Genomic DNA, 21,815 nt, shown 5'->3' on the forward strand with positions numbered 1-21,815 from the left:
TCAATTTACCCCATTTCACACACAAGCGCACTTCACGCACACTACCTCACTTTACTGGGACAGGTCATTGACCCATCAATTTTTTTTAAGATAGCGTTTTGAGTTTAGTGTTAACCACTGACCTCTTTTGAGGAACAGAAACTGTAAAAACGTTCCATTGAAAGAAGAAAGAGAAACAATACATTAAATCTTGCTCTCCTTGTCTGTTCATGTCACACGTGACGTATTTAAATTCTAATTTAATTCATTTGATTGTTAACTATTTTCTGCATATTATGGCTTTGTCGAGATACGCGTTTTGTAAAGTTAAACCGAATAAACCCAGATGTCATTAAGTCAGATGTAAAATGTTATTTACTACTCTATACGGTTATTCATAAGGCGAAAAATCAATTCAATTAAAAATTTAAATAAATAAAGTTTCGGCAGGGTGGAAATTTAATTAAAGCCGACAAAATAAAATTTAATAATATATGTCGGCTGATGTACCCCTAAGATCTTTACAGATTTACTTGTACGAGTATCGTATATTCGCTATTTATTTTGCTATTAAATTTATAAAATTAAAATAAATAATTAAATATTATACTGGCATTCCACCGCTATTATTTCAGTGCTGAACTGATTATCTTCGATCGTAGCCTTGATGATGTAGTTGTACTTACACTTACGGCGGTAGGAGCGGCAATGAACCCCGCGCAGCGTAGAACGAGAGGTGCGTTGGGATAAGTGCATATACATATAATTCTTCGTGCGTCTGTCTGTCTGTCCATCCGTCTGTCACAGTCTATTTTCTCCGAAACTACTGGACCAATTCAGTTGAAATTTGGCACACATATGTAAATTTGGCACACAAATGTAAATTTGTGACCCAAAGATGGACGTGTAACGTAAATAAAATGTATTTTAGAGAATTTGAAATACGGTAGCCATTTTTGGGGGGGGGGGGGGTAAATGAAAAAATTAAAAAATATGTTTTTTAAACTATATAGTGTTACATATCAAATAAAAGAGCTCATTGTAAGAATCTCAAAGATATATTTTTTTTATAATTTTAGGATTAATAGTTCAGCAGTTATTCATGAAAATAGGCAAAAAATGATCATTCTCCGCCCACTTTCTCGGAAACAACTGGATCTAAAATTTTGAAAAAAATACACAAAGTAGTTCTTTACCTATATATGTCAGGAAAATCTATAAGAAATGTGCAGTCAAGCGTGAGACGGACTTAATATACGGAACCCTTAGAATGCGAGTCCGACTCGCACTTGTTTTTGTTTAGCTCTTATTAGGTTTAAGGAGTTTTATGAGTGAAAAAAGAAGTTTTTTGTTTTATGTGCCCGCGTTATTGCCGATCGATTGTGTTTTAAACGATAATTAGACAAAAAAACTTGTTTTTCACCCAACGAATATAGATCCCCATGACACATCTTCCAAGTCGCCTTTGGATAGGCTTAATTTTAAAAATAATTGAAATAATGTTCTATATCATTCATACTTGCAAAAAAAGACTAAAAATAATTTACGTGACCAATGCTTATTATTAGTAAATATCTTACAATTTAATATCTGATATATCACACGATACAAAAAAATGGCCGCAAAGTTAAAAGTTTATTTATTTACGTTACTAGTCCATCTTTGGATCACCGACTCTTTGTCATATGTGAAAAATGTGTACCAAATTTCAATTGAATTAGTCTGTTAGGGGCAGACACACGAGTGATCTTAAAAGGGATTTTTTTCTTGAATGATTTGTATGTACTTACCCCAACGCACCTCACGTTCCACGCGGCGCAGCGTAATCAGTAAGTACCTAATAATTAGTGTCCGACCGAAACACAAATTTCTGTATATATATAAATATAGTTGTCCTACTTGCTCCCCAACTTTTGGTCTTTGTCACATAGTTTAGTTTCATAATACGAAGTACTATTTCGTATGTTTCGGCCAGGCCGAAAGATTCGGCCGTTTTTTGGCCGAAACCGAAACTACGGCCGAAACATGATTTTATGGCCGAAACTGGCCGAAACCGAAACCGAAACCGAATCTTCGGTCGGACACTACGAATAATCACAATGGTCTTAAGTACCACAGACCCTACTGTCACTTAAGTCCTTTATGACAATCTCTGCCTATTAGAACTTATAAAAAAAAAGAAACCGAGTAATTATATCCAACTACCGAACCTGCTTACAAATTTTCTCGAGATATTTGAGAAATGTGATATGCAAAGGAGAACATTCGAACAAACGAAAGTATTTTTGCCCGAGCTGAAACGGAGACCTTCGCCTACGCTCGGTCAGTGATGGTTTAGGTACAGTCAGCTGCAGGTCACCCCTGCATAGAAGATTGTATGCAGGGGTGGTACCTTTTCTCTGCAGCTGACTGTACACCTATAAAAAATTGTTGTACCTGCTGCAATTTTATACCGGTACCGTACTTTATATTTCAACAGGTATAGTACCTTCAAAACGAAGCGGTATTGATAAATAATAACGGTACCGTACCGCCTATAAATAATAATAATAATTCAGCCTATATACAGGGTGGTCCAAACCTTGACGTCCAAAAATTTTTTTTTAGATTCCTCACGTCGTGGGCTATCAGAATATACCCCATGTATGTTAGCCGATTTTTCGTAGTTATCGAGTTATGATTTTTTTTTACTTTTAACTTTTCATATGAAATTCCGTGGTTCCCATACAGAGTGGCTAAATTAATTAAAAATTAAAAAACACGACTGCAGTTTAAAATCGAACTGAAAAGCTAAAAATAATTTTTAGTTATGTTAGGTACTCAACTTAATGAATGTAAAATACAATATAAGTGTTCAGTCCGGGTCATAAACAGCAAACGGAAAAGTTTAGGCTCATTTAGGATCGTGACTGTACCTGCATATTTTATTTCTATTGCAGTCGGGGACCTTGATATATTGAAATTTTCCCATTCACAGGTCCCCGACTGCAATCGAAATAAAATATACAGGTACAGTCACGATCCTAAATGAGCCTAAACTTTTCCGTTTGCTGTTTATGACCCGGACTGAACACTTATATTGTGGAGAATACAAAATGCGCTTTTATGTTTAAATTAACTTTTATTGAAGTTTAGAATTAAATAAAATTACAGTGATCGCGGGACGTGTCGGTTAGTTCGGATCGAGAAGGAAGAGAGAGAGTTGCCATAAAAATTTTTAAGGCAACTACAAATGTGTTGCTATATACTAAAAATACTTAAGCTAAGTTTACACTCTATATGTTTTGTATTAAACATAGTTGGGGCCAGGCAATATTACATACAGGTAAAGAGTGGACCCGCCAATAGAAACCTAAACATAAGACAAGTTATTAATACTACATTACAGGTAAAGGACATAATTTAGTTATGGCTCTACGAAATATCTTATTATTAATTTTAACATCAGCTACCCTTACTAATCCGTCCCTACCAGGGAACGTTTTTACTATTCGAGCCATTGGCCAATTTAATGGAGAGGTGTTCATATCCTTTACAATTACCAAATCACCTTCCTTTAAATTAGTTTGCTGGTATTTCCATTTGGGGCGGCTTTGGAGCTGACTCAAATAACTTTGAGACCAGGTTTTCCAAAAGTCTTGCTTAAGCTTAGTGCACATTTTCCAAAATGGAACCCGATTTACTGAGGTTTCAGTGAGATCGATTTCCGGATAAGCAGTCAAGGCTGCGCCACAAATGAAGTGTCCAGGAGTTATATAATCACAATCATTAGAAATAGCAGATAGTATAGGTCTACTGTTCAAAATGCCTTCAATCTCTATGATTACAGTGTTTAGTTGTTCGTAGGTCAAACATAGATTGCCTACTATTCTTTTAAAGTGGTGTTTTACACTTTTGACGCCACTTTCCCAAATTCCTCCAAACGTTGGAGAATAACTCGGTATCCAATTAAATGTTATATAGTTATTTGAGCAATATTTGTTGACAGAGTCTCTACAATCTTTGGAGGAAAATAGGTCATACAAATCTTTTAATGTATTAGAAGCACCCTTGAAGGTTTTTGCATTGTCACAAAATATGTTTGTGGGCATGCCACGCCGAGAAATAAATCGTTTAAGACATGCTAAGAAAGTTTCAGCCGTGAGATCAGAAACAAGTTCTAAGTGTATCGCTTTTACAGCAAAGCAAACAAAAAGCGCGATGTAGCCTTTTGTAATAATAGGTTTTCTAATGCGAGAAACCTTTACGTTAAACGGACCGCAGAAATCAATTCCTACATGCTGAAAGGGCCTGCTCTGAGTGATTCTTTCTTTAGGAAGATCTCCCATCAACTGCTTTGCTGCTTCCGCTTTCATACGTATACATTTTATACATTTATGCACCACCTTTTTTACCTCTCGTATACCATTCACAAGATGATGTCTCTGAGATAGAGAGCCTAATACTAGCCTAGCGCCTGCATGCATAAGTCTTAAGTGCTCTCGTTCTATAATGAGATCGGTAATAAAGGAGTTTTTTGGAAGTATAGTCGGATGCCGCTTGTCATAAGACAGGTTCTCTGCATTTTGCAGTCTCCCCACGGCTCTAATTACACCGTTTTTATCTAGAAATGCTAATTGATCACTAATTGTCACAGGCTTATTTTTTGAGAGCAGGACTAATTCTTTACTAAAATGCTCTGCCTGTGTACAACGTACTATCTTCAACATAGAGTCACGCAATTCCCTAGAAGTTAAATTTCTACTTGTTATTTTGTTGTCTTTGTTCAAGCAGTTATTGTAAAATCTATAAATAAAGCCTATTACTCTTTGAAGTTTATTCAAGTTAGAATATTTTTTTAATAAATCTAGAGGCTCTACATTTGTGGTATGGCACAAAATTCCCTCTACATCGTTAGAAGACGCATCCAATGAAGCACCATGCGAGTCTACATGTGTCATGATATCGTCATAATTAAATTCTTCTAAGTTTGTATGTGTATAATTTACATCACAAAGACTTGGCGAACCATGCCACCATAAATCACACTCCTGCAGCTTATGTGGTTCAACTCCCCTTGATAATAAGTCGGCAGGATTATCTTTTGACCTAACATACAGCCATTGCGAGTTTTCAGTAAGCTCTACTATTTGTTTGACTCTATTTTTTACATATATAGTACTTTTTACTGCCTCTGTTTTGATCCACCACAATACGATTTGGGAATCACTATAAAGATACATTTTATGAGGAACTCTATCTTTTAAAATCTTACTGACTCTACTTGCCAATTGCGCTAAAAGTAGAGCAGCAGAAAGCTCCAATTGAGGTATGGTGTGAGATTTAGAAAGTGGGGACACACGGGATTTGGAACACAATAAGTTCACTTGAACCGAGCCATCAGTCATAAAAACTCTTAGGTAGAGACAGCTCCCGAAAGCTTTAAGAGATGCATCGGCATACCCTACTAGCTCTACATGTGATACTAATTTAAAATTTACACATCTATCTATTTTTATTTGACCCATTTGTTTTAAATTATTTAAAAAGTTTGACCAGTATAGGAACTTTTCATTTGGGATTGTAGAGTCCCAATCTTTACGCATAGAGCTATGGAGTTCTTGCATGAATAGTTTGGCCACCACAATTACTGGGCCAATTAAACCAAGTGGGTCAAACATTTTCCCTATATAGCTGAGAATTTTTCTTTTTGTATTCAGTATTGTTGCCTCATCATGTGCAGGACAAGAGAAACTCAATTTATCTGAGTTTATTTCGAGTGTGAGACCTAATGTCTTCACGGTGTCGTTTTGACCTATCTCTACACTATCAATTTGTCTGTGCTCAACTGGTATATCGCTTAAAATTGGAGCATGGTTCGAGCACCATTTATGTAACGAGAAACTACCTAACTCCAAAAGCTCTACAATTTGCCTTTTCAGCTCTTGAAGTGTCTCTACATCATCAGCGCCAGTCAGCACATCATCAACAAATGTATTTTTGTAAATAGCCTGAGCGGCCAAAGGAAATTGATCCTTATGCATATTTGCTAGCTCATTTAGAGCTCTTGTAGCTAAAAATGTACTCGATTTTAAACCGTACGTAACAGTTTGAAGCTGCAAGCAGTTGATAGGGTCTTTGGGCGATTCGCGCCATAAAATGTTTTGAAGTCCGCGTTGATGTTCATTAATAAAAACATTGCGAAACATTTTTTGAATGTCACAAGTTAAAATAAAGGGATAAGTCCTGAATAAAATAAGGATATCAAAGAGCTCACTCTGTACAACAGGTCCGTTCAGCATGACTTGATTCAGCGATGTCCCATTTCTAGATCTCATCGATCCATCAAAGACCACACGATGAGGTGAGGTTCGACTGGAAGGATTGAACACGCAGTGGTGTCCTAGAAAAAACACAGGACCATTTAAATCATAACACTCAATATCAACTATCTTTGCATGTCCTAATTCCAGATATAGGTCAATAAATTTTTTATATTGTTCAAATAACAAAGGATCTTTTTGTAACCTTTTTTCTAACATTATGAATCTATTATAGGCAACAGAAAATGAGTCACCTAGGCCTAACTCTTCCATGGGGAAAGCTAATGGCATATCAACATAAAATCTATTGTCTTTTAGTGATACAGAGTCCTGAAATATTTTTTCAGCTTGCATAAACTCATCATTTGTAGATTTTTCCACTACAGGAAGCTTTTCAGAGAGCCAGAATTGCTCCATTACATTTTCCAATTTTTCACCATCAGATATATTAATTAAATTTGTTACAATATTACATGTAGTACCTTGCTCGGGGATACTTCCTCCGACAACATATCCTAACATGGTATTCTGAAATACTGGTCCATTTTCAGTTTTAATGCAGCCCTGTAACAATATAGCAAAATAGATGTTTGCTGCAAGCAACAGAGGGATATCATTTGTTATGTAAAATGTGTCATCAGCTAAAGTTATATTTTTTGGGATATGATATTTAGATACATCTAATGTTCTTTGAGGCAGTTTGGAAGTAATTTCATCACTAATATGACATTTTAATATTATTTTAACATTATTTTTACAAGACTGAAGAGTCAAAATTACATACTCATTCACTTTACATAGTTGTTTACGGAAACCAATAATATTGTTTGGTTCCATCATCGGTTTTAAGCCAAGCCTGCTTACTAAATCTGAACGTATAAAACTGCCTTGAGATGCAGTATCCAGTAATGCCTTGCATGTCACCTCTTCATTATTTTTAGTTATTAATTTAACCTTTATGGTTGGCAGCAAAACACCACTATCGGACACACAATTTAAAATAGTATTAACAGCAATGTCAAACTCACCAGCATCGGATGATAGTGGCTGCTGACTGTCATCATTATTTGTCCTGGGCTTGTCCACATGCACATTGCGCTCCTGATGCAGCAATGTGTTGTGGCCCTGTTTACACATTTTACATTTAAAAGTAAATTTACATTTACCATCATGGTTATTAAGGCATACATTACACATGTGCTTTTCATTTACATAAGATTGCCTCTGAGCGATAGGCAAAATTTTAAATATGGGACAGTTATATATCTGATGGTCTTTATTATCACAATACCTACAGGGCGGCAACGACTTCGATACCACGTTTGTAACCTTAGGTATTGATTTATGAGTACCTTCATAGCAAGTACTTTTATTATTAACATGTTTGTTAGCACCATCATAGTAGGTACTATGTTTATTTTGATGACTATCTTCGAGCGCTATAGCACGCTTTTCTAAATATTCAATGAAACCAGCCATCGTAGGCATGGTGTCTGAGTCCCGGTCTAATTGGTATGCCCGGTGTGTGAATTGATCTAACTTTCGAGTCAAAATTGATATCAAAAGCATGTCCCATTTATCAACGGGTTCATCTAAATTTTTTAATGCATGCATCTGTTGATTTATTTGTGAAACAAATGTTCGTATGGAAGCCGCTGTGCCCTTTTGTATATTAGAAATATCTAACAATATGCCTATATGATTTGCAACTAATCTAGCCTTGTTGTCAAATCTCTTTTTTAATAATTGTATTGCTTCTTTATATGACTCATTTACCAACGGCAAATTCAGAATAACCGCCAACGCATCGTCCTGTAGGTACTTTCTCAAATAAAAAAGCTTTTGCACATCAGACAGCGAGGTATTCCGATCAATGACAGCAGTAAATAAGTCGAAAAAGGGTTTAAATTTAGTGAAATCCTTTCCGTCGTAAAAGGGTATTTCAATTGTGGGTAACTTACATGTGGATGCGTTGTGGCACTCCGAAGTCACTTTTGAGTTTAACATTTTAAGAGAACTATTTATTTTTGCTAATATGGAATAGTATTTCTCTTCAATATCTCCCACCTGCTCACCGTCGCCTTCATCAATGCTTAGGATGTCCATTTGCACCTTTTCGTAATCTTTTAAGGTGGAAATAAGCTTCTCTTTACGCGCCTCTAATATATCGGCGCTGGCGGCTGCCAAAGCTACGGGATCCTTGACAAAACTGTCGATTCTTGTAATGGTTCCTTTGCACTGTGAGCGTATAACACGTAACTTTTTTAATTTCTCCATTTCGGTAGACATTTTAACCTGTATTTATGACGAACGAAGGCACAAACACTTTTAAACGAAGGCACAGAGACACGATTGCAGTTTGTTTTGATTTTTATTTGAACGTCAATGTCAAACGTGACAGATGACACAAAATGTCAAAAACCGCTGCGAAGTTCCGCAAGATGGCTGCGGTCCGCGCCAACTTCACTTTATATTGAAAAATGAGGAATGCCGGTGGTCGAAAAATTCGACATAAACCGAATTACTTGCGATTTTTGATGATGCTCTTTTCTCCAATCCGTGTATGATTTTCGTTCTATTATAGATAGAACGAAGTTGCAGGCCAGCAGCGCCAGCCTAGGCACTGCCACGACGAGATACTAGCCGGTATAGACGGCCAGCCAGCTCGCGCACACACTTGCCGCGAACACTATTTCGACGAAACATCGTACACTGATACTTTTCCTTAGAAGGACCACTTGCGCATGGAGAATACAAAATGCGCTTTTATGTTTAAATTAACTTTTATTGAAGTTTAGAATTAAATAAAATTACAGTGATCGCGGGACGTGTCGGTTAGTTCGGATCGAGAAGGAAGAGAGAGAGTTGCCATAAAAATTTTTAAGGCAACTACAAATGTGTTGCTATATACTAAAAATACTTAAGCTAAGTTTACACTCTATATGTTTTGTATTAAACATATTGTATTTTACATTCATTAAGTTGAGTACCTAACATAACTAAAAATTATTTTTAGCTTTTCAGTTCGATTTTAAACTGCAGTCGTGTTTTTTAATTTTTAATTAATTTATTTTATTTTATACATTTTAGTGACCATACAAACCAACCACATTTTTTATGATTTAAGGAAATTTAGTTGCTTGAAGGAGCTTTCATCATGTTGATCTTTGATATGTTAGCATAAAACGTGCTTAAAAACCTAAATAGGTCGGACCCAAAAACCAGACGTATTTAAAAGTGCTATGGCTTAATATCTCTGTAACTACATAATTATTTCCTATTAGTTGGCTTTCGGCCTTCGCAATTAAGATACTTGGGGAAGCTGCAGAATGCGTGCACCTTTCTTACGCTCCGGGCCTTCGGCCCTACGCGAAGCTCGGCCTTCGGCCTTCGCAATTAAGATACTTGGGGAAGCTGCAGAAAACATGCACCTTTCTTACGCTCCGGGCCTTCGGCCCTACGCGAAGCTCGGCCTTCGGCCTTCGTGATTGAGAAACTTGGGGAAGTTACATAAAGGGTGCACCTTTCTTACGCTCCAGGTCTTCGGCCCTACGCGAAGCTCGGCCTTCGGCCGTCGCAATTAAGATACTTGGGGAAGCTGCAGAAAGCATGCACCTTTCTTACGCTCCGGGCTTTCGGCCCTACGCGAAGCTCGGCCTTCGGCCTCGCGATTGAGGAACTTGGGGAAGTTACATAAAGCGTGCACCTTTCTTACGCTCCGGGTCTTCGGCCCTACGCGAAGCTCGGCCTTCGGCCTTCGCAATTAAGATACTTGGGAAAGCTGCAAAAACCGTGCACCTTTCTTACTCTCCGGGCCTTTGACCCTACGCGAAGCTCGGCCTTCAGCCTTCGCAATTAAGGAACTTGGGGAAGCTGCAAAAACCATGCACCTTTCTTACGCTCCGGGCCCTCGGCCCTACGCGAAGCTCGGCCTTCGGCCTTCGCAATTAAGATACTTGGGGAAGCTGCAGAAAGCATGCACCTTTCTTACGCTCCGGGCCTTCGGCCCTACGCGAAGCTCGGCCTTCGGCCTTCGCGATTGAGAAACTTGGGGAAGTTACATAAAGCATGTACCTTTCTTACACTCCGGGTCTTCGGCCTTACGCGAAACTCGGCCTTCGGCCTTCGCAATTCAGATACTTGGGGAAGCTGCAGAAAGCATGCACCTTTCTTACGCTCCGGGCCTTCGGCCCTACGCGAAGCTCGGCCTTCGGCCTTCGCGATTGAGAAACTTGGGGAAGTTACATAAAGCATGTACCTTTCTTACGCTCCGGGTCTTCGGCCTTACGCGAAACTCGGCCTTCGGCCTTCGCAATTCAGATACTTGGGGAAGCTACAGAGAGCGTGCACCTTTCTTACGCTCCGGGCCTTTGACCCTACGCGAAGCTCGGCCTTCGGCCTTCGCAATTGAGGAACTTGGGGAAGCTGCAAAAACCATGCACCTTTCTTACGCTCCGGGCCTTCGGCCCTACGCGAAGCTGGGCCTTCGGCCTTCGCGATTGGGAATCTTGGGGAAGCTACAGAGAGTGTGCACCTTGCTTACGCTCTGGGCCTTCGGCCCTACGCGAAGCTCGGCCTTCGGCTTTCGCAATTGAGTTATTGGGGAAGCTGCAAAAACCGTGCACCTTTCTTACGCTCCGGACCTTCGACCCTACGCGAAGCTCGGCCTTCGGCCTTCGCAATTAAGATACTTGGGGAAGTTACAGGAAGCACGCACCTGCCTTACGCTTCGGACCGTCGGCCATATGCGGAGTTCGGCCTTCGGCCTTCGTAATTAAAATACTCTGGTAAGTTGCAGGAAGAGCCCATCTATCTCAAGCTCCCAGTTTTTGCCCCCTACGCGGAGCTCGGCCTTCGTAATGAATATTCTTGGGAAATTTGGAAGCGCGCACCGAGCCTGTCTTATGCTCCGGGCCTTCAACCCTACGCCGAACTCGGCTTTCGACCTTTGCAATTTGAATACTCGGGGAAGTTGCAGGAAGAGCCCATCTGCCGTACGCTCCGGGCCGTCATCCCTACGTAGAGCTCGGCCTTCGGTCTGACACTTTTACACCTTGTTCCGTCAAAGTGGGTGCAGAGTTATATCTGAAGACGGACTCTACAATCTCAGACTCTCTACAAAGAACTTTTACACTTTTCTATTCCTTTAGCGCAATTTAGAACATATTGGCTTGGTTTCAAAACAAGTAAAATATGATTAATATAATACCTACCTATGTATAATTTTTTTTATGATCAGCGGTCAAGCCACTTCCTTTGAATATCCCAACAATAGGATAATATTTGGTTTTATAAGATTAGCTTTTCTTAACATATTTTGTGAATTCTTACTTTCTCGAAATTAGACTTAAACCCTCATATTGTATATATATTATTGATCGTCTTTCAAAGCGCTTCATTTTGATGCCCTACTCGATGGGTTTGCAAGATATTTTTTTATACATGTTTCGCAATATGGTGTATTTAGTCCGCCATATTGTTTTTATAATGACGTCATATAGCCTATGTCACTCGGGATGACGTAAGGATTCTAATGATACATCATACATCTAAATCGGTTCAGGCATTTAGCTGCTAGGGTGGAACAAAGAAACTTACATACCCACAAACATGAACGCTGAAAACAATACACTCCTTTTTTTGGGCAGTCGTGTAAAAATAACTGCATTTCCGTTGCCAGGGAGGTTTTGGGATTATACTGAGCAACTTTTACAATGGGGCCAACCCCGAAACCGCGAAAAAAAATTACCCTTCCATAGAAAATGGACTAGCCAAAATGTATAAAAAGCCAATTTTTTTTCGCGATTTCGGGGTTGGTCCCATAATAAAAGTTGCTCAGTATAATCCCAACACCTCCCTGGCAACGGAATGCAGTTATTTTTCAGCCACTCTGTATGGGAACCCCGGAATTTCATAGGAATAAGAATAGAATAAGAATAAGAATTGTTTATTGCCACATACATGAACATAAAATAGAGTTAGAATTACTTACATAATAAAATAAAACAGTTGTTATCATATACAAAACAAAAGTGAGAAGATCTTTGTATTAGGCAAAGGGTTCCAGTCTCAGCGTGTGCCGGGCCTAGGTGCCCGGCGCTGGTTTTCAGACCGGTCCCAGACTAAGGACGGTCGGAGAATATTACCTACATAGGAAAAGTTAAAAGCTTAAAAAATCATAACTTGAAAAGTACGAAAAATCGGCTAACATACATATGGGGTACATTATGATAGCCCACGATTTTTGGACGTCACGGTTTGGACCACCCTGTATAGACAATAATCTCAACGCTAGCCCAATGCGGATTGGGGACTTCACACACAGCTTTGAATTTCTTCGCAAATGTATGCACTACGAGTATGCAGGTTTCCTCACGATGTTTCCTCCTTCACCGAAAAGCTAGTGGTAAATATCAAATGATATTTCGTACATAAGTTCCGAAAAACTCATTGGTACGAGCCAGGATACCAATGAGTTTTTCCTTACCGCTTATACCGTAAAGAAATAATGCAGTCTCTGCTTTGCACGATTATTGTGTGGACATAATTCTTATAATCACCGAAACATACATACCTCTACGCACAGAATGTCATTGAAATAAAACATTGTTTTTTATAGTGAATTAATATAACATTCGATTTATACACATAACAATAAGCAGGCCAGGCCGCAGCGATATTGGCCTGTAAGCTTCATCTCGGTCTCCAAATCCGCAAAACTCGCTGGTACTAAATGCTGGTCTTGCCGTTATTAATTTTCTTGATTCTTGAAGATTATCAGAACAGCACGTTACGTAATCGCATACATAGACGGAACGAACGTCAACAAAGTAGGTGTAGACACTGCAAGTCTTTAGGTATTAAACGAATTACGCTTCGTATTAATAGATGAGTAATATTTAAATGAACATATAATATTCTCTAACATAAATACAAGATTACAATTAATTGACATCAAAAGTCATTGACGTACAGAAGTCATATACATTTTTATAATGACGCAAAATTGATACCAGCATAATGAAAATCAATCCCAATCAGTAAAACGAGTCTTTAAACTTTTTTCATTTTAAGCGGGTTTTGAAGGAACAAGTTACTTAAATTCGATTGTAATCGTATTGTTTTAGGATAATTTACTGCTGTTTTCGACCGTTACGACCCGTAAATAACAACAACTCACATTTAAAATTTGACTGGAGCTCGACGTGATTATATTTATTTACCCTATTTTATGAAATACAATTTATCTACTGGTATACATTTTCGTATGCGTATATGATGAAATGTCTTTATTAATGTCAAAAACGAGCTATGACGACGTACACGTCTGCTTCGATGCAAGGCCAACGGCCATCTGACTCGAAGAAGAGTTTTGAGTGATGTCGTCAATGTATGGAAATTATACGAAAGTTTACATTTGGGATTGAATTTCTGTGTTGTATTTGTGAGTAAAAATATAAGTAGATAATAATCTGGTAGTTTAGTTATCTAGCCTTCAAAATCCCACAACAACTCAATTACTGTCAAAGACAAAACTGTAATGCGTCTTGCTCAAACGGAACTCCATATTTTGATTTTTGGACACTTTTAGTGTCGATTTGTAGAGAATTACAGGAAATAAAAAAAAATATGGCGTGAAGAGCCGGTACACGGCTTCTTCGTGAACAGATTTACGTATAATTTAATGCAGTTATTAATCATTCATTGAACAAATTGATTGCACAAAGTGAGGTCTAAATCGAAAACGTCATATACCGTCCCCTTAAGAATACGAATCTGTATGATTCAATGTGTTGATGAATAAATTTAAAATTTTGTCTATACGTAAGTCACCAGAGACCATAGACAATATTTAAAATCCTCTGCATTTATTTTATTTATAGAAATAGAAATTGAGATTCTTATTATCAGATTGTGTATAATGGCCCTAATAAGGTCTATTCGAACACCACACACGCGAAATATGGACGACTTCCGTAAAAAAAAAAACAATTATGGCGGGATTGGAAGGAAAATTAAAAAAAAATTGTTGTGAAGTTGGATTTTTATTATAAAGATTATAAATTTGTTTTTTTGAGTGGTGTATTTTTTTATTTCATTGCATGTTTGAGAAAAGCACTATACATGCCTAGCCGTGAAAAGGTCTTGCCGGCTTCGTATCACTATCCGGCCTCCCTACGGTCGGCCGGCTATACCTACTCACCCGGCAAGCCCTTCTTTCCCGGCGTCTGCAGTAATGTACTATTATCTCGCTCTTTCGTTAGCCGATAACCTATAACTGTCCCTGCTCATCGGAAAACGAATAAAACAGTTTTAGAGCTGCATTTTGCTTTGCGATAGTTGCGTCCGTTATGCGTGGTTATGAGCGACTATGTTATCGTATGCCGCCGCCTCTTTGTCATCGTTTTTATAAAAACAGTTTGTCGTTCCTACCACAAACTGTTATTTCGTTACAGCACAAGAAAGTGTTTTTAAAAACACTTACGGAAAAAAACGCTCAGCTCTAGTGCGTCTTCAGAGCGTCCAGCAGCGCGTTTGGCGGGCGTGTAGCGTAGAGTCGAGCGTCCAAGGTATTTACGTACCTACGCAGCGTGTACCGCGCCTACGTGTCTATTATTTTTATCATGGACACCGCGACAACAGTCCGCTGGTCGTGCCGCTCGGGCGTCCACTCAGTTTGCACACTCCTACAATAAGGGTCACTCCACACTAGCATCTCGCGAGCGTCAGCGTCTAATAGCCAACTCTGTAGCTGCTGCTCGGCGCAACTGCGCAGCGACGCCATTTTAAAAGACACTATAGTTCGTTTTTTTAGCAGAAAGAAGGTAAGCGATCTTGACATGTCTTTTTTATTAAAAATCACCATTGAAAAATAAGTCACAGCAATTATGTTAGAATTATAAATCATATGCGATCTTTTACATTATTTTGCTATAATATTTTTTTAAATTGATTTATTAAGGCGTTTTTCAATATATTTTTATAAAAAGACACTTTCTAATGCTAAAAAAACGATCTATAGTGAGAGGCTCAAAAGACGCTAGTGTAGGGAGAGATATCTAAGTACGAATGGTTAGTTATGACCGCGTGTGCACGTTAGCGTCAGCCCGGCCGGGCTCTCCGGCACTGGCGGCGCGCGCGTCGACGTCCTCGGTGGCTGCACCTGCCGCCGTCACGGACAAGAAGAGGCCGAAGGACGACTCGCCGAGGAAGGTGAGATTGGGGCGCTGTGATAGTAGGTACCTACTGGGGCGGTAGCCAAGGCACAGAATAAATAATAGTACTAAGTACAGAAGACTCACTCTCTAACAAAACGCGTCTGTTACGATCAGCACAGATATGGCCGCTAGGTGGCGACAGGGCCACGCGCGGCTTATGGCTTTCCCCAAAATTGGGGCGGAACGGATGTACTTTTAGCTACCTGTAGCAAAGCGACGAAATCGCGGAGTGAGACACGCCTGGCCAAGGTGACAATTCGTTTACCGAACAAAATATTCACTTGGCTAAGCTCCCATAGGTAGTCAAGATAGAAAAAATACCACGTATTTAGTATTATATTATTACTTAGCCACTTAGGTACTTACTTAGACTTCATATTACTAGTATTATTACTAGCGAGCTAGTAGCGCACTCTAGTGAGCGAATGAGTCGAACTTCACTACAAAGTAAATCACAGTATAATAGTAGGTATAGAGAAAGAAAGTAAACTCCAACCTTTACATAGGTAGTACATACACAGTCCTACCTATAATATACCTACCTACTTGCAGCAAAACTAAGTGGCGAGTCAGGTTATAATGGCACCTCTTTCATTCTTGGTTGTTCTTAACAAGGGTAAAGGAGATAGCATTATGATCTCATGAATCTCATCCCAGTCGTCACTTGGTATTCCGGCAAGTAGCCAAGCACACTAGAATTAGGCTTTAGGAAGGTAGGGCTTTTATCATCAATCACATTTGAAACCTAAAGCTTATAGGTTAGGTTGGTAGGTTTTTTCTGGGTGCTATAATACTATAGACTATTTCAGGATTTTGTTTAGTTTAAGTAGGTACAGTCAGCAGCAGAAGTTGCTAAGCGGGCTAGGTGTTTAAAATGAACTTGACGCGACTTTATTGTTGAGAGAATAAGAGCATGTCAAGGTACTTTTGAACACCTCGCCCGCTTAGCAACTTCTGCTGGTGACTGTACCGTCAACCGGGGTGAATAGGGACAAAACTTAAAATGTGATTTGAGCGTTTTCCAAAAAAAGTGTACATTTCATTCATGTCTTCAAAATATTGACTTCTTGGGCTTATTTTACTCAGAATCATTTGTACATTCACGCCTCATAAATGAAAAATGTGTCCCAAAATGTTGTATGAAATTTTTTTTTCCAGTGCGTCCCGTTCATACAAATAAAAAAACTTTCATACAAGAATGTGACGATCAACCCTATTAGCACGGTAGCATTTTTATCGTTTAAAGATAAAGATATATTTATTTGCAAAAATGTAGTGATAGACATAGGTGGACAATAATTTTGGAGGCGTACATTTCACTTGAAGAAGCATGCAAATTTTTCTTACTAGCTAGGTACTAAAACTAAATATATACAAATTGAAGCTAAGTTTACCACCATGCCTGTCACGTTCTAACAAGTATGTAAGTGCGAAAGTGACGGGCATAGTGATAGTCGATAAAAATGGAACCGTGCTGAGCCCGCTGGAAAGGAAATCTTTGGACACATTTTTGTTATGTATGAGGCGTGAATGTACAAATGATTCTGAGTAAAATGAGCCCAAGAAGTCAATATTTTGAAGACATTATGAATGAAATGTACACTTTTTTTTGGAAAACGCTCATTTACCTGACAATTTCTTAGAAAATACCCATACAAATTGTATCATACAAAATCTACTGTTATTTCTAATCGAATGGTATAATTTGTGTATTTTTTAAGAAATTGTCACGTAGGTAAATCACATTTTAAGTTTCTGTCCCTATTCACCCCGTTTAACGGTAGTTAAAATGTAACCCGCCGTTGAAACAATAATGAACAAATGCTTCACACAAAGAAAGGCACCCCCGGCGGCGGCGACTCCCCGGGCTGCGAGGAGAGCCCCTCCTCGGACGAGAGCGAGCAGAGCTCCGGGCGGAGCGACGAGGACGCCCCCAGGAGCCCGAGGAAGCGCCAGCCCCCGCCCAGAGTCAGGTGACTCATGGCATCATTTTTACCCCATCAGCTTGACATCTACCCATCTACCTATTAGAATAAGGAATAACATATCCCTCAACTGATAGATGGCGCGCCGCACGTCGAATACAATGTTTGATATATACGAGGGGTGTTCAAAATATTCTCGGTATGAGAATGAAAACAAACAAGTACGAAAAGTTTGATATTTTTATTTTTCAATATACTCCCCCCCTATGTTCATACACTTAAAAGATCGATCAATTATTTTTTTTAATCCTGCATAAAAATATTATTTATCTTTGGTGTAAAAATGCTCCTCCACTGCCGCCTTCAATGCTTCATCATCGGAAAATTTATTTCCACGCAGATCCTTTTTAAGATTGGGGAACAAAAAGTAGTCGCTGGGGGCTAAGTCCGGACTATACGGTGGGTGAGTAACAGTTCAAACCCACATTCAACAATAGCTGCCTTGGCAATATGAGCAGTATGGACGGGGGCGTTGTCATGCAGAAGCATAACACCTTTGGTTAACTTTCCTCGCCTCTTTTCTTTGATTGCATCCTTTAATTGACGTAGAATGTTAGCGTAGTACTGTCCTGTGATATTTACACCTTTTTCTTTATAATCGATCAGTAATACTCCTTCACAATCCCAAAATATCGTGGCCATGACCTTGCCAGCTGAAGGGATGACCTTGTACTTCTTGGGATGAGCTGAACCCTTAATGTGCCACTGCATGGACTCTTGTTTACTCTCTGGGTCATAATGATGAACCCAGGTTTCATCTCCAGTAACTATTCTTTGCAGCACCTCATCAGGATTTTCACCGCACAGGTCAATAAAATCGGAACAACAAGCTACACGCATGTCTTTTTGAAGCCGAGTCAGCATTCGCGGAACCCATCTTGCACTTACTTTTGACATATTAAGATGGTCATGGATAATATCATGTACGGTACCAATAGAGAGATTGGTTACTTGTGCTATAGATTTTACCTTCACTCGACCATCTTCCAATATAAGTTTTTCCACTTTATCAATATTTTCTTGTGAAGTAGCTACTACAGGCCGGCCAGGTCTAGGGTCGTCTTCAACACTCTCCCTTCCACGTTTAAACTCGCTTGACCACTTTTGAATGGTAGATAAAGAAGGAGCAGACTCACGGTAAACACAGTCCATTTCCTCTTTTATGGTTTTTTGATTTTTACCCTGTTTTGTCAAGAATTTTATCACGCATCGATGTTCTAATTTAGTTAACATTGTCAATTCTCACATGATGTTCATGTTTGTTCAGCAATTGCAGAAAAACAAAAGAACATCTCGGTTCGAATTATACTTTTTTTTAATGTCAATGAATAAACCTTAGCGGCCAGTAACGAAAGAAATTTTAGAAGAGGTTGTAAGATATCAATACCGAGAATATTTTGAACGCCCCTCGTATGCGCGATTGTGCGTGGTACAGTTGAGGCGCTCGCGCTACAATCGGGAATTTTTGAGCTCTGAGTCCAGACTTCTAAGTTATTCTAGTTTGTTCCCTATAGGGGCCGTGCGCGTTGGAGGGTGTGCCATCTTGTGGCCTAAATCGGAAACATAAACATGTACATTGACACTTCACGCCAAAGCAATTGCTTTGGCGTTAAGCACTGCTATCTACCGTTCTCGTACGTTTTTTTGTGCATAGTAGGTTCTACCATCTTGTGGGCTACATCGGAAGCATAAACTTCACATTTACGCCTCGCGCCAAAAAATCTGACGGCTTCTGTGCTGCCCCCTATAGTTCACATGCACGCTCCCTATACTCACTTGCAACTGTAAGAAACGGAGCACAGACAGTAAACCATATCTATTAATAGTATTTTATGCAACCGTTGTTTAAGAGAGGTCAAAAAAGGCGAGTGGCGTGAATAACAATTTGAGGCGAAGCCGAAAATTGTTAATAAATACGCCACGAGTATTTTTTGACTCGGTTAAACAACGTTGCATACAATACTTTTTCTACGACCAAGCACTTACTTTGAAATAAAATTTTAAATTTAACAAATATTTTTAATTCAAGAAGTAGCAGAAATGGTGGCTACGGGCGGGAAAAGAATGAATGAATGAAATTAAAAAAAAAACATGTCTATGGTTCACTTATTTGTCAGAGATGACATTTAAAATAAGGTTGGCAACACTGTATTTCATTCAATATTCTTAAAGTGATCATTACACGAAGTATCGTAAAATCGCCAAAAAGATACTGTGTGTATGCACAAATTCTTTTTCGGGGAATAGACTAAAGACTTGTCTTGACAACTATAAGGTAGGGTTTTAAAGATGTGTGCACGACCCTTTAAATGACAAATAAAAGTACGGGAGTAGAAAAAAATTAATAATGTTTCTTGTAGCCGCCGCACCCGGGTGATAGGGCGGCAGTGGGTGACGTCACTGTCAGCGCGGAGCAACCAAGACGGGCAGCGGCGGTTTGAAGAACGCGCCGGGCGGCAGATGCGCACGGCGCTCGCTCGCCGGGGGAACACCGCGCCGGGGAAGCCGAAGACGGCACCAGGTGGGTGTTATATACGGGCAGGATAGGTCAGAAGCAGGGATGTTGCGAACATCCGCATCCGCAACCGCGGAACATCCGCATAAAATCGATGCGGAGCTTATGCGGATGTCGAACAATCGGTATGGATCGTCTTAGCGGCGGCGTAAGTGCTAGGTAATTTCGTCATTACCTATAACGAAATCGTCTAGATCCAGAAAAGTCGGCCAAGTTAATGTTTATTAAATATAACGCACCTATATTCTTGCTCAAATACTAAACGTTTCGTTTTTTTAAATAAAAAAATACTAAAAATGTAATATTTGACGTTTTCTAAGTACCTAATCTTGACATCCGCATCCGCATCCGCGGATGTGAGCCTTTAAATATCCGCATCCGCATCCGCGGATGTCAAAAATTCTGCATCCGCAACATCCCTGGTCAGAAGTTAGGCAGCGGCGGTTCGAGGAGCGCGCCGGCCGGCAGATGCGCACCGCGCTCGCTCGCCGGGGGAGCCCAAGGCAGCACCAGGTGGGTGTTACAGGCAGGATAGGGCACAAGATAGACATTCGAGATTACAGTGAAATCTCGATAATCCGACACTTCTATGGTCCGGTGTACCCAGTAATCCGGCACTAAAATTGGGGTATAAAATGATCGATTGATAATTCTATGTTCCAAATTTACGATGTGCAACTACATTGTCGCACTTCAATCTCTTTGTAAATGGCTATTAAGTTCCAGATAACAGTAAATTTGCTTTGAATTTAGTATCTTAGAAAAATGTATATCTACGACATACTAAAAACACTTCAAAATAATATGCAGATTTGCTCTATCTTGACTGGATTAGTGAGATTGTACACGCACATATTTATTAGTTATTGCATGTTTAGTTCGTTTTTTTTAGCATTAGAAAGAACTTGCAAGAAGGTAAGCGATCCTGACATGTCTTTTAATTGAAAAACGCTTTTTAAAAATCAAAAACTATTACTTATGAAAGCAGAAGAATATAAATGACCATATTAGATTCATAATTGTTACATATTTCCGTAACTTATTTTTAAAATGTGTTTTTCAATTAAAAGACACATCAAGATTGTTTACCTTATTTCTAATGCTAAAAAAAACGAACTATAGTTGAAATGTTCTTTTGTGGACATATGTTATTTGCCGTTTTCCGTTCACTATCCCATGTATGTATTATGTGGTATTATTATTATGTTGATGGCGTTGATGCCCCAAATACACACGTGTGTTTCAGGCGGCGTGTACGCGCGCCTGGAGGCGGAGTGGCGCGAGCGGCACGGCGCACGCGCACGCGCCGCTACGTCCGCGCGCGCGCGCCTGCCGCCGCGGTACAAGTGAACAATATAATATATACTGCTCAAACTTCTCTACTAAACGAGTTTCATTTCTATTTGCCATGGAACCCAAAATATACAAGTTACTATACTGACATTATGACAGAACACCATTTTTTTGTGAACCAATTTCACCAAGTTATAGAAATTTAGAAAAAAGAAAATTATGTCAAATTACGTCGTTTATCGTAGAAGCGAAGTGGCGCGGTACGAGTGATCAATATAATGGTTCTTCATAACAGAGACGAGTTTCATTTGTGTATTAACCCCTGGGGGCTTAGTCAATTGTTTGCAGAAAACGAAACGCTATTGTCTCTATCATTATTCCATATGTTAGCTTTTTAGCATTAGAAAAATACTACGCAATCTTGACGTCTTTTAATCGAAACACTCTTTTTTAAAATCAGTAACTACTTATGAAAGCAAAAGACTGTCGATAATAGTATATGATTCATAATTGTTGCATATTT

General features: G+C 39.2%; 2 protein-coding genes across 9 annotated transcripts in view; one reads left to right on the forward strand and one right to left on the reverse strand.

The window, feature by feature from the left end:
* LOC134657282 (SANT and BTB domain regulator of class switch recombination) overlaps positions 1-21,407 on the forward strand; it is a 33,895-nt gene extending 12,488 nt beyond the window's left edge. Inside the window, exons 14-17 of the mRNA XM_063512864.1 lie at positions 15,382-15,494; positions 17,336-17,472; positions 19,845-20,005; positions 21,246-21,407. Coding sequence (XP_063368934.1) covers positions 15,382-15,494; positions 17,336-17,472; positions 19,845-20,005; positions 21,246-21,349 — 515 coding nt within the window. The 3' untranslated portion in view covers positions 21,350-21,407. The remainder of the gene's footprint in view (positions 1-15,381; positions 15,495-17,335; positions 17,473-19,844; positions 20,006-21,245) is intronic.
* Positions 3,192-8,623, reverse strand: LOC134657211 (uncharacterized). Of its 8 annotated transcripts, none has more exons than XR_010097587.1 (3): positions 7,310-8,623; positions 6,764-6,845; positions 3,192-6,361 (listed from the first exon to the last, which is right to left on the reverse strand). XR_010097587.1 is itself a non-coding variant. In XM_063512770.1 (3 exons), exons 1-3 carry the CDS (start codon positions 8,366-8,368, stop codon positions 3,357-3,359), a joined length of 3,606 nt encoding a protein of 1,201 aa, XP_063368840.1. In that variant the 5' UTR covers positions 8,369-8,623; the 3' UTR covers positions 3,192-3,356. The 8 variants fall into 8 exon arrangements, 7 of the variants coding, with proteins under 7 accessions (XP_063368840.1, XP_063368841.1, XP_063368838.1 ...); XM_063512770.1 differs by having other exon boundaries at positions 3,192-6,845; positions 7,310-7,406; positions 8,349-8,623; XM_063512771.1 differs by having other exon boundaries at positions 3,192-6,845; positions 7,310-7,406; positions 8,243-8,623.
* Positions 21,408-21,815: the final 408 nt, after the last annotated feature.

Source organism: Cydia amplana, chromosome 19 (assembly GCF_948474715.1).
Source record: "Cydia amplana chromosome 19, ilCydAmpl1.1, whole genome shotgun sequence".
Taxonomy (NCBI): Eukaryota; Metazoa; Arthropoda; class Insecta; order Lepidoptera; family Tortricidae; genus Cydia; species Cydia amplana.